The 12261-nt window shown below is 40.1% G+C and overlaps 1 protein-coding gene across 2 annotated transcripts in view; it reads right to left on the bottom strand.

Moving 5' to 3' along the window:
* The window catches only part of LOC122666742 (centromere/kinetochore protein zw10 homolog), a 32794-nt gene extending 20940 nt beyond the window's left edge, over positions 1 to 11854 (bottom strand). Inside the window, exons 1-3 of one of the 2 annotated variants that reach the window (XM_043862805.1) lie at positions 11103 to 11854; positions 10889 to 11026; positions 10498 to 10671 (exon numbers count right to left, since the gene is read on the bottom strand). In XM_043862805.1, the coding sequence (XP_043718740.1) occupies positions 10498 to 10671; positions 10889 to 11026; positions 11103 to 11654 (864 nt within the window). In that variant the 5' untranslated portion in view covers positions 11655 to 11854. The remainder of the gene's footprint in view (positions 1 to 10497; positions 10672 to 10888; positions 11027 to 11102) is intronic. The other variant, XM_043862806.1, reaches the window with a different exon arrangement.
* Positions 11855 to 12261: the final 407 nt, after the last annotated feature.

Raw genomic sequence — 12261 nt, 5'->3', positions numbered from 1 at the left:
CCCAAGGCTTATTTTCATTAAAATAAGCCCTCTAAGTGACTTCTCTACATCAATTCTCCCCTGCTTGAAAAAAAATTCGACCTCAAATTTTGCAAAATGGAGAAATCAACTTTGAATGGTGAACATCTGTCTTCAAACCATAACAATACTCAGGCAGATCGTGGATGTGAGGAATGTAGTCTTCAAGGCATGGAACTTTCTCTTCAAAGAACTCTGGTGGCATGATGAACTCTATGTGGTGTTGGACTTTGAAATCAGCAATCATGTCCATGGGCCCTTCTACAGTTGTGTCTTCAACCATCTCTACTTCAAACTCTAACTCTTTAAGTTCTTCTTTGTCACTCACAGAGTCACAATCTCCTCAATGGTTTCTTCAATCACCTCCTCAACTGTAGTACCAAGTTTCACATTGTCCATTTGCTCAACTTTACTTGCTATAAATTCTTCAATGTAAGCCTCGGCATTCTAAACATCAAGGACTGACTCTTCCTTGACGACTGAAATTTTTGGAACGTCTTCAACATTAACCTCAACTTCATGTTCTGATTTTTTGATTGGAGGTTCCTTCTCTTGTTGCTTTTCCATCTTTAAAACTTCAACGACTGCCACAGTAGCATCCGTTGGAGGTGGAGGGCGGTGGCTTTAAATGTTTCCTCAAAAGAGGCCATTTGGTCTTTTAGTTGCTTCACGCTCTCTTCAAGTGTAAATACCTTCTGGTGGTAATATAGTTGAACGGAGAGCTTTCTTCACATATATTCCGCTAGGTACTTGTTCTTCAACTCGTGCTTCATCTTTTCCCAAGTCCTAAGTTCACGTCTTCTAACTTTGAGTCTCTCTTCATGGGATTTTCCACCATTGTTTAGCATAACCAGTCTAACGGAATTAAACAAAACTAAGCTTCTGCGCATCTATCGGGTTGTACCAATCAAAATATTCCTTTAGAGAATCCAACCAATCAAGAAATAGGTATGGATCCCTTTGTCCAGCAAAGTAAGGAACTTCTGGCTTCATCTTCCTTGTATTAACATCAACCCTAGGAGGTGATAGGCTCTAATACCAAATAATGTAAGACTAGAACCAGAATAGGTCTAATCCCAAACAGGATAAAATAGAAAACCTCCAAAGAACAAGAAAGAGAGCAATGGGATCTCAAAATTGGTTGGAGAAGACTTATGAGATCTTAAAAGATAACCAAAGAGAAACAATCCTACAAAGTAATAACCTGTTGAAGCTGCAGTTGAATGATATCTTAGCTGTAGAAGAAACTCCCACTAGAAGATCACAATCGGTAGAGAGAAAAGAAGACCGATCAGCACTTTAGGATTTTGAGACCCAAGATTCCTTCCAATAATCAATGATGGGGACTTGAACACTGCAGTGGCGATGGATCTTGGACTAGGCAGCAACAAGAAAACCAAGAAGATTGATATGAACTGCTTGCAGAGAATTTCCACCAATCTTGAACAGCTTCTTGAGAACGGCTACAGCAGAATTAGGGCTGGTGACAAAAATCAATGGAAGGGGATGGGGGAATGGAATGGGCATCTCACCCTAGGCCTCTCACCTATCCTATCTCAGGAATTCAACATTGCATAAGCAACTTTTCTGTTCATTCAAATTCGTCTACAATGCTGGCCTCCCTTACAAACTTATTAGAAGATTCAACAATAGACTTAGACACTATAAAGGAAAGGCTAACCCAATCCTTAGCTAATACGGTAGCCTAAATTGACTAGGAAAGTGAAATAATAAAGAAAACAGACTCAAAATAAGACTCTAACTAATCTAATGAAGTTCTTAGAAGTCTCAATGTTAAGAGGGGGAGGGAAATCATGATTAGCGCTAACACTAATCACAATTTCTCTTCTATGGGGTAATTCTTGTCTTTTTCTTGTTTTTGGGGTTTTCCCTATTATTTATTGGAATTGATGGGGTGTCCCAACCCAACGGATGTGACTCCCAAGAGTTGCAGCATATCTTCTTCTTCTTCCTCCCTCTATTTCTTCTTCTTTTTCTTCTTTTATAGTTTTACATGGTATCAAAGCAACATCCTTAGGGCTGCTACATATTCCCTATTATCTAGTTCTCCTCTCTCTCAAGGTTTCAACCAATATTGGTTGATTCATCTCTGGTTGGTGGTTTGCGACTTCTTTCGTTTTTTGTTTAAAGGGGTACAGCACCCTATGCTGTATTTTGGAGGTTTTTAGAGACTAGTTCATGCTTCGGAATTGAGAACCCTCTTTTTTTGTGGTGATCGATTTATGGAGTAGAAGGTTGCAGCTTCAAGCTCAATTCAGGTATGTGTTGTTGATTGTTTGGGGCAGTTATATCGATCAGTATTTTTTTTTTTTTTGGATCATTTTCTGGGCAGATTCTGCATCGATTTTCTGGACACAATCTGCATCAATTTTTGGGACAGTTTTCTGGACAGATTCTGCATCAATTTTGGATTGATTTTCTGGACATATTCTGCATCGTATTTGGACAGATTGTTTGAATCAATGGGTGATAATAAATCTGTTGTTACTGAAACTTCTTCCAACAAGTTAGTAGAAAAGAAGTTGGAACGTGCCAACAATTTTCAACAATGGAAGAAAATTGTTGGGCTGGTTTTAACTGGTCATGGTCCTGAGAGCATTTAACACAGACCAAGGATGATACTGATGAATTTTAGAGCAGATGTTAAATTGTATGGATCACCATATTGTTGACCTGGTGACCCATATCGATACTATAAAGGAACTGTGGAATTATCTGAATATTTTGTATTCTGGACAGAACAATCTTTCTCGAATTTATGAGCTTTCTAAGGACTTTTATCAGGTAGACTGTAAGGGTCGTTCTTTGACTCAGTATTTTGGAGACTTCAAGAGGATGTATGAGGAACTGAATTCCTTACTTCCTATTACTTCTGACATGCAACAGATAAAAAATCAGCGAGAGCAACTCGCAGTCATGGGATTTTTGGGTGGTCTAGGTAAAGATTTTGATGCAGTCCATTCTTCGATTCTTGATGGCAATAAAGAGGCCACTCTTTCCGAGACTTTTTCTAGAGTTCTACGTGTCTCACGTGAGAATTCACATGATACCACTCAAGTGGAAACTTCAGCCTTGGCGTCTTTCACCCCTAACCGTGGGGGCAGTGTTGGAACTGGTGGTGCTGGTCGTGGTCGTGGAGCTGGTAAGGGCCCAGTGTCTGGTACTCAGACTACTTCAAAGGCTTCAGGGGTAGTGAAGACTTGTCATCATTGTGGCAACCTGGTCACATCCAACGTTTTTGTTGGAAGCTTCATGGTAAACCAGCTCAGTTTGCCAATTCAGCCAGTAGTGATTCTGTTGTTGCTTCATCTCCACAATCTGAGGGTAAGACGGTGAAGATGACTGATGAAGATTATAAGCACTTTACTCAATTTCAGAATTCCCAATCATCTCAGTTCTCCGCTGCTACACTTGTTCAGACAGGTAATGCTACTGCGTGTCTTTTGTCCACTTAACATCCTTGGATCATTGATTCAGGTGCTACAGATCATATGACTGGGTTTTTTCTCCGTTTCGTGAGTCCTCTTCGAATGTTGTGTTAGCTTATGGCAGGGTTTAAAGTATCGGTGTGTATCGTACCGTATCGAACGATACGTCTCGGTATCAGTCGGTGTTGATACGATACATACCAATACGTATCTATTTTTTAAAAAAAACAATGTATCTATTGTATCGATATGTATCGACCGATACATATCGATATGATATGATACGGTCGATACATATCGATACACCGATACGCATCGCTTTCAATTTTTTTTTTTTTAAATGTATCGATACGTACCGATACATATCGATACACATGCCTTTTTTCATCTTTTATAATCTATCGGCCCAACCCTCTGCTTCACGAATTAAATCTCAACTTTTTCTCCCTTTGGGTAGTGCCACAAAATATGTCGAGTCGGGTCGGGTCGGGTCAGATCCACATCGTACTCGAATCCTTGGAATACAAGACATACTCAACACTTGAAAGGGAAAAGGTAGGGTTTTTTTCCAAAAAACTTGATCTTTTGCTTCAAATCTTCTTTTTCTTTTTTCTTTTTTTTTCTTTTTTTTGTGTGCTATGATTCGAGGTGAATAGGTTCAACTAACTATTAAATGCATGTTGTGTATACATTTGCAAAGATTTGAACTCAAATCTACCATTTTTCACCCAAAACCGAAAGCTTCTTTAAGGGTCAGTATTGTGCTTATGTTCGATTAATACACAACATCATCCTAGTTGCTCTTATTCTTGAAGACCCTTACAGACATGAGTTTGATCCACCCCGACATTCTTCATGGCAATAGAGTGACTCTGCATGTAAAAAATCTCATCTTTTATAACAATTTAGAAATACCGCACTTGTCTGGTTATACATTATTCACAATTCTTAGTGTATATGCATGATATATGACATATATTGCTTGTTTATATTGTTTTTCGTGTCCAAAAATGTATTTCCCTGTGTATTTTGATCATTTTCATGCATTTCTGCACCAATCGATACGTCTCTCCGATACGATACGATACGATACATCTCTTAAAATCGCCCGATACCAATACTTTAAACCTTCGTTGATAGATCTTTAGCAAAGGTTCGGGGGTACAAGCACTGTGCATGTTACCCTTTCTTTGTCATTGTCTTTTGTCTCTTATTGCCTAATTTTCCTTTTAATTTATTGTCTATTCAGAAGTCACCAATCAAATGGATTCAATTGGAGTTTTCTAGAAGGTTGCATCTCCTTGAAGACACATCAGTTGTGGCGTGCTCGAGTGTGGCGCTTCCTCACCAAATTCATTGTCGTTTGGGTCATCCTTCATTGGAGAGGTTAAAGATTTTAGATAGTCGTTTTTGGACTTTTTCTAGTTTCCATTGTGAGTCTTGTCAATTTGGGAAACTTCACCGTGTAGTTATCCCCCTAGAGTTAATAAACGGTCTGATCAACGCTTTTCTTTAGTTCATTCAGATGTGTGGGGCCCTTGTCCGGTAATTTAAAAGTTGGGTTTTCGTTATTTTGTCACTTTTGTAGATGATTACTCTAGAGTTAATAGGACTATTTAATGAAAAGCCGTTCTGAGTTGTTGTCAATTTTTTGTGCCTTTGTTCTTGAGATTCAGAATCAATTTAGTACTTCCTTGAAAATCCTTTGTAGTGATAATGTTAAACAATATTTTTCAGCTCCTTTCAGTGCTTTTATGGTTCAGCATGGGATTGTTCATCAGTCCTCTTATGTGGACACACTTCAACAAAATGGTGTGGCCGAGAGGAAAAATAGACATTTAGTAGAGGTCACTCGGTCTCTTTTGTTTGCGATGAAAGTGGCCAACCGTTTTGGGCTGCTGCTATTTTGGCTGCGTGTTATCTCACTAACCGCATGCCTTCTTCAATTTTATGTGGTGGTATTCCATATCCTTTGTTGATTCCTTCTGCTCCATTGTTTGTGTTACCACCACGTGTTTTTGGGAGTCGGGATCATCGTCCCGATCGCTCTAAGTTAGATCCTAGAGCTCTTAAGTGTCTTTTTTTTAGGTATTCTAGAACTTAAAAGGGTTATCGTTGTTATTCATTTGATTTAAATAAATATTTTGTGATAACTGATGTTTCCTTCTTTGAATCTACTCCTTTTGTTGAGTCTTCGTTGGTTTCTTCAGCTTTAAGTGATGATCTGCTCGTATATGTTGTCAAAAATTCTTTTGGTTTGTAGGTTCCTTTGCCATCTACTCCACCTCCTAATTCTATAAAACCTTTTGATGTGTTTTAGCGTCGCCCTCCGAATGAGGATCCACCCCGTATTACACCTTTGGAGAGATACACCACCCAGTTCAATGCTTCTACCTTGCCTTCTTTGCCGGCAGATCCTACGATAGGTACTTCCTCTTCTTCTGCAGTTCCTGATATTTCTGATTTAGATGTACCTATTGCTCTTCGTAAGGGTGTTCAGAGTTGTACCATACATCCCATTTCTGACTTTGTGTCCTAAAATGGTTTGTCCTCTGGTTTTGTTACTTGATTGTCTACTGTTGAGCGTCATCCTATTTCTAAGTATGTTGTAGAAGCCTTGTCTAGTCCTGGGTGGAGAGTTTCTATGACTGAGGAATAATCTGCGCTGGAGGAGAATCAGACATGGGATCTTGTTTTGTTACCTTCTGGTAAGTCCGCTATAGGTTGTCGGTGGATATTTGTGGTGAAGGTCAACCCTGATGGTTCCTTGGCTCATTTGAAGGCCATACTTGTTGCTAAGGGTTATGCCCAGGTATATGGTGTGGATTACCTGGATACTTTTTCTCCTGTTGCAAAGCTTACTTCTGTTCGCATTTTGATTTCTTTGGCTGCTACACATCATTGGCCTTTTTTCAGCTGGATGTGAAAAATGTCTTCTTGCATGGTGATCTCCATGAGGAGGTATATATGGAGCAACCTCCTGGGTTTGTTGCTCAGGGGGAGTCTGGTAAAGTGTGTACGTTGAAGAAATCGTTGTATGGGCAAAAACACGCCTTGGGTGTGGTTTGGCGCTTACGATGTTGTGTCTAAGTTTGGGCTGACACTGCCCGAGACAGATCGTTCGGTGTTTTTCCGGCATTCTGATGCAAGAAGGATATTTTTTATTGTTTATGTGGATGATATTGTCATCACAGAAGATGATTCTTTAGGTATTGAGAACTTGAAGGTACATTTGGGACAACAGTTTCAAACTAAAGTTCTGGGAAGACAGAAATATTATTTGGGTATTGAGGTTGCTCAATCAAGGAAAGGGATTTCGCTCTCACAGTGACTTGCTTTCAGAGATAGGGTTGCTAGGTACTAAACCTCTAGATACTCCTTATGGATCCGAATTTGAAGCTTATAGCAGATGATGGTGATGTTCTTTAAGATCCTGAGAGGTATCAAAGACTTGTAGAGAAACTCAAGTATTTGACTATGACTAGACTTGACATCTCCTTTCTTGTCAGTGTATAGAGTCAGTTTATGTCCGCTCCTCGGACGTCTCATTGGGATGCGGTTATATGGGTTTTACGATATATCAAGAAGGCTCCTGGACGTGGTCCCCTATATTCTGATCATGGTCATGGGAGGATTGAGGGTTTTTTAGATGCTGACTGGGCAAGATCTCCAATTGATTGGAGGTCTACTTCAGGTTATTGTATGTTTGTTGGAGGGAACCTTGTGTCATGAAAAAGTATAAAACAAACCGTTGTAGCTCGGTCTAGTGCAGAGTCAGAGTATTGTGCAATGGCACATGGTACTTGTGAGCTGATGTGGGTGAAACAACTTATGAGTAAACTTGGGTTTGTTGACAATTCTCCTATGACTTTGTGGAGTGATAGTCAGGCTGCTATCCGTATTTCTGCTAATCTTGTGTTTCATGAAAGGACGAAACACATTGAGATAGAGTGTCATTTTGTTCGTGAGAAGCTGCAACAAGGGATTGTTTCTCCTTGTCATGTTCGAACAGGGGAGCAACTTGCTGATTTGTTTACAAAGTATTTGGGAAGTGTAAGGGTTGAGTATATTTGTAACAAGCTGGGTATGATTAACATCTATGCTCCAACTTGAGGGGGAGTGTCAGAAGTCTTGATGTAAGAGGGGGAGGGAAATCATGATTAGCGCTAGCACTAATCATGATTTCTCTTCTATGGGGTTATTTCTGTCTTTTTCTTGTTTTGGGGGTTTTCCCTATTATTTATTGGAATCGATATTGGAATCGATAGGAAGTCCCAACCCAACGGATGTGACTCCCAAGAGTTGCAGCATATCTTCTTCTTCTTCCTCCCTCTATTCCTTCTTCTTTTTCTTCTTTTATAGTTTTATAGAAGTAAATCGCGTTTTCCTACTTTCTACCCATATTTTAGGCTTATTAAATTGGCCAATTACAAAATAAACACAGAATCAAAGGCCCAATAAACAACCCATCCCGGAAATAAGCCCTCTAAGTGACTTAGCTACATGAATCCTTTGCACATAAAACACTGAATGGCAGCCCTTGGCATCACAGGAGGTCTGTCGGAACCATGCTGAGGTGGAGACTATGGTCAGTTAAGTCGTGAAGATGCCATAGATGAACCACTAGCCTGTGGTTTACTGAATGACTTCCCTGGGCAGACTATTGTTGACTAGAGTTGTTAGCCCCTAGGGAAAGTATCTGTAAAAGACCTTCGAGTGTATGGCTACTTCAGACTTTCCTCTACCTGATATGTCACCTGTACAGCATCCTCCATTAGGCAATCGGCTGGATGCTAGTGCAGCACTGATCTGAGGGTGCAAACCATTGCGGAACTGTACCATTAATACCCCTTCACCCCACTCAAAATCAGATCAGTGGCTAAAGAGTAAAACCTGGCAACATACTCCACAACTGTCATGCTTTCCTGTTTCAACTGTGCAAACCTGAAGTGCATGCGCTACTTGTAGTTAGTAGGCAAGAATCTCCGGTTCATGGCTTCACCCATCTCAGCCCAAGTAGTGACTTACCCAATGCCTTGAGTCCCCACTAGACTCGAGTCGTGCCCTTCAGTTTAGCCTCTGCAAATAAGATCTTTCGGGCATCAGTCAACCCAAACCATCTAAAAAATATTTCCAAACTGCAAGCCCAGTCAAGGTACTGTTATTGATTATCCCCATGAAAATCGAAGACATCCAACTTCACTCCTCTTTCAGCTCCATAATCATCATATCAACCAGATCCATATGGTAGTGGTGCTGGTGGCAGTGTACCATGAGACGGATCCTTTGGAATGGAGTAGGAAGAATCCCTATATTGCATAGGACTCTTTCCTTTATCATAAGCCACCAGTCGGCCTTGGATGGATGTCATCATAGTATGGAGAGACTTGACAGTAGTGGTGAAGGTATTGGCACGTTCAGTGCGACAGTCAATTTTGGAATTGGTCTCACCTTTATAGGAGTTGAATTGTTGGAGAATCTCACTGTTGGTAACCATGGTTAAAATATGGATAGAATTTCCAAATTAGTGGCGGTTCCGGGTTCCGGAAACACTATTTGGAATCAGAATGGGCCCACAGGAGTAATAGGACACTCAAGTCAAGTATCAATGGCAAAACAGTAAATAAAAGTAGGCTTATAAGGGAGGTGGCAGAACTGTAATTAAAGTGAACTTGATCTAACAAAGGAAACAAATTCAACAAGTGTAATATGTATGATGGGAGGGGTATACTTGGAAGAACATAAAAATAAGAGCTTAAAAGGAACTAAAGAATGAGGCAGGGGCTCTTTGGGAAATAAAGAAATACCACTTAAAATCAAACAGGACTTAAAAGTGGGGGGCAAAGCTGGAAGCTAAAGAAAAATAGGATAGACTAGAAATAAAAGGGAAGGGAAGAGTAATTCAGGAAAGAAAAAAATATAAAGGAGAATTAATGAAATAAAGCACTAAAGGTGGGGGGTAAATTAGGAAGTTGGGTTAAAAAAAACTTATTGTGCATGGGGGTCCTTGGGAGCAGTTGAAGACGTGTTGAGGGAGGTTGTCTCCTTTCTCTTGTGATGTGTGACTAACAGGAATTTAGGGAGCGGCAGGAATCCAGAAAGCTTCGGCGGAAGACCAGGAGATTCAATTCGACTTGGTGAGGACACCAACTCCAGACGTACGTCGAGGTGCCGTGATTCAACTATAATACTGGAAATCAGGTATGCCACTTCCTCTGAAACTCTTTTTCTTTTCTTTTTTCTGTATGTTTTCTTCACTCCTTGGAACCCTAGATGGGGGAGAGGGTCCGGTCGAGGTCACACGAGAGAAAGAGGGGAAGGCGGTGGGAGTTTTGTTTCTAGGATCAAAGGGATGCCAAATCGAGGGAGATGGTTGAAGCCAGAGATGAAAAAGGTCGAGGGTTGTTGCCAAATCGAAGGGAGGGTGTATGGTTTCGATTTGTGTAGTGACGTTGGGAACCGAAAGGGGAAGGTTTCTTTTTTTTATTTTAATAATTTGACGGAACCCAAAAAGGGCGGCCTGCAGGAATCAAAGGAATGAGTTGGGGTACTGTTGTTACAGGTTGGGTTTCAATTGTTACAGTGGGGACTGGGGAAGAAAGGTTTTTTTTTTTTGGGCAAGAGTCGAAGGGTGGGGTGAGTTTCAGTAAAAATCGAAGGAAGAGGGGTGGGGTTTCTGCGGGAAATGGAGAGACAGGGTTCACGATGGGAAACAAAGGGAAGGAATTGGGTGTTGATCTAAAAGTTCACCTAGGTGAAATGAATTTTTGCCCAACAAATTCTTTTTTCTATTTCAAAATTTGATTTTAAGTTTACAAAAATCACAGAAACTTAGGGATAGATATTCTGTTTTGGATTGAAAAAGGAGTATTTATGAAAATATTGCTGTAATGTTAAAATTCCTTATTCAAATTCCTGTTTCTGACAGCCTTTTACCATAGACATTCAGATCATTTTTGTACAACAGGATAAAGGAACTTCGAAAACAACTAAAGCATGGATTAGACAGATCTAAATGTGGCCCAGTTACCTTAGAATCAGAGGAAAGAACCAAGTTGAGAATTGCTTCAGTCATTCCCCCATAGTTTTGACTTGATTCTTCTATTGAAACGCCGGGATGCCCATTACTCACTAATGGAGTAATGACATACTTCATGATAGAGTCAGCTATCTTTGCAAGCCCATAATCAAGAATGCCAACTATCTGCAGATGGTAAATAGTACAAATCACAAAAATCAAGTAATATCACCCCCAAACTCAGGAACACATGTTAGTGTTCTCCAATTTATAAAATAAAAATTCACAAACAAAATTTTGTTTATGTGTATTTCTCAATTTATATGCTTATTCACCAGTGTTTGCTTACGGAGTACACATCAAGTTATAGTATACTATGAAACTGGGTTCAGCACACACTCACATCCATTGCTGTCAAAACGCTATTGAACTCAACTGCATCAACCCCATCCATAGCCAACTGAAACTTAACTCTCAGAATACCACTCTCTGGCTCAAAGCGTATAGCAGCTTCCATCAACCTCACAAGTACCGTTTGAACCTACAAACACAAATTGAAATCAAATAAAAATAGAGTTTTTCAATAATACAAATAAATAAGATAACCAAAACCTTACCTCATCGAAGCAATCCATCCACTCTTTCCTCAACAAACTAAAAATCAGCGGTTCTCTCCCCTTAACCTCCTCATCATGAATCAATAATGCTTTCTTCAAATCCCTCAGTGCTTCTGACGCATTTATTATCCGCCCAGTCCCCAAGTCCTCACTCACCAACCTCAATCTCCGAATCAGATTCACTATTGTTTGAACTAGAACCAATAATTCCTTCCGCTCTTTCAATTCTTTCCGTGTACTATTGATCTCTGCCACTGTGTTCTGAATCTCAATATCGATCGGGTTATCAGAGATGAGCTGGAGAATGTTGGAGACATCTCCAGAGATGTTTTCAGTCCGTGAAACAGCTTCAGAGCAACGTGAGAATATCTCAGAGAAATCTTTATGGTGAGAAAGGATGTAATCCTGAACCTTATCCTTTATATGGAGTGATCGGATTTGAAGTCGATCAATTAGGAGGCGGAGATCTGGAGCTGATAGTGGAGAAGATTCTTCAAATTCCTGAGTTGAAAGGAGCTCTCGAACATGAATTGATCCAAACAAAACATCCATTAGTGTATAATTTTCTTCTTGTCTGCCAATTGGAGAGAAACCAAAATTATTTTCTTCAGAAAGAAACTAAAGATTGAAAAGCAGGCACGATGGTTTGACTTAAAGAACGCACAGAGAGAGACAGAGAGAGGGAGGGAGGGAGTGAGATGATCCAGACAGATCCGAGAGAAGGGAGCGAGCACTTTTATAGTTCGCCGCTGTTCCTCTTCTCCATTCTCCCTCTCGTCTGTAGGTATTCTAAATAACGATCAAATCATCATTTTGCCCTGTTTTTGTGGACATGCTCATGAGCATAGTTGGTAAATATGCGTAGATACACGTACATGTACATCTAATTAAAAAAACAAAAGTTTTGGGGGGAGGGTTTCCCACAACGCCAGTGTAAGAATCTGCATACTATACCAATGAGGATCTACAGAACATGGGTCCACATGGGACCCACATGATCAGAATAGGGGAGAGTGTGTCATTGTAGACCCAACTGTTTATTATGCAAGAGGGGTATATTGGAATCTGCACAAGGACGGCGCCACGGTGCATGCTTCCTTTTCCCTAATAATATATTATGTCTAGTAGCAACCAAACGATTATTATTTATAGTCCATAA

The sequence above is a fragment of the Telopea speciosissima genome, chromosome 7 (assembly GCF_018873765.1).
Source record: "Telopea speciosissima isolate NSW1024214 ecotype Mountain lineage chromosome 7, Tspe_v1, whole genome shotgun sequence".
In the NCBI taxonomy this organism is placed as follows: Eukaryota; Viridiplantae; Streptophyta; class Magnoliopsida; order Proteales; family Proteaceae; genus Telopea; species Telopea speciosissima.
Note: the sequence above shows the minus strand (reverse complement) of the source record. Positions and strands in the feature narration are given on the sequence as shown.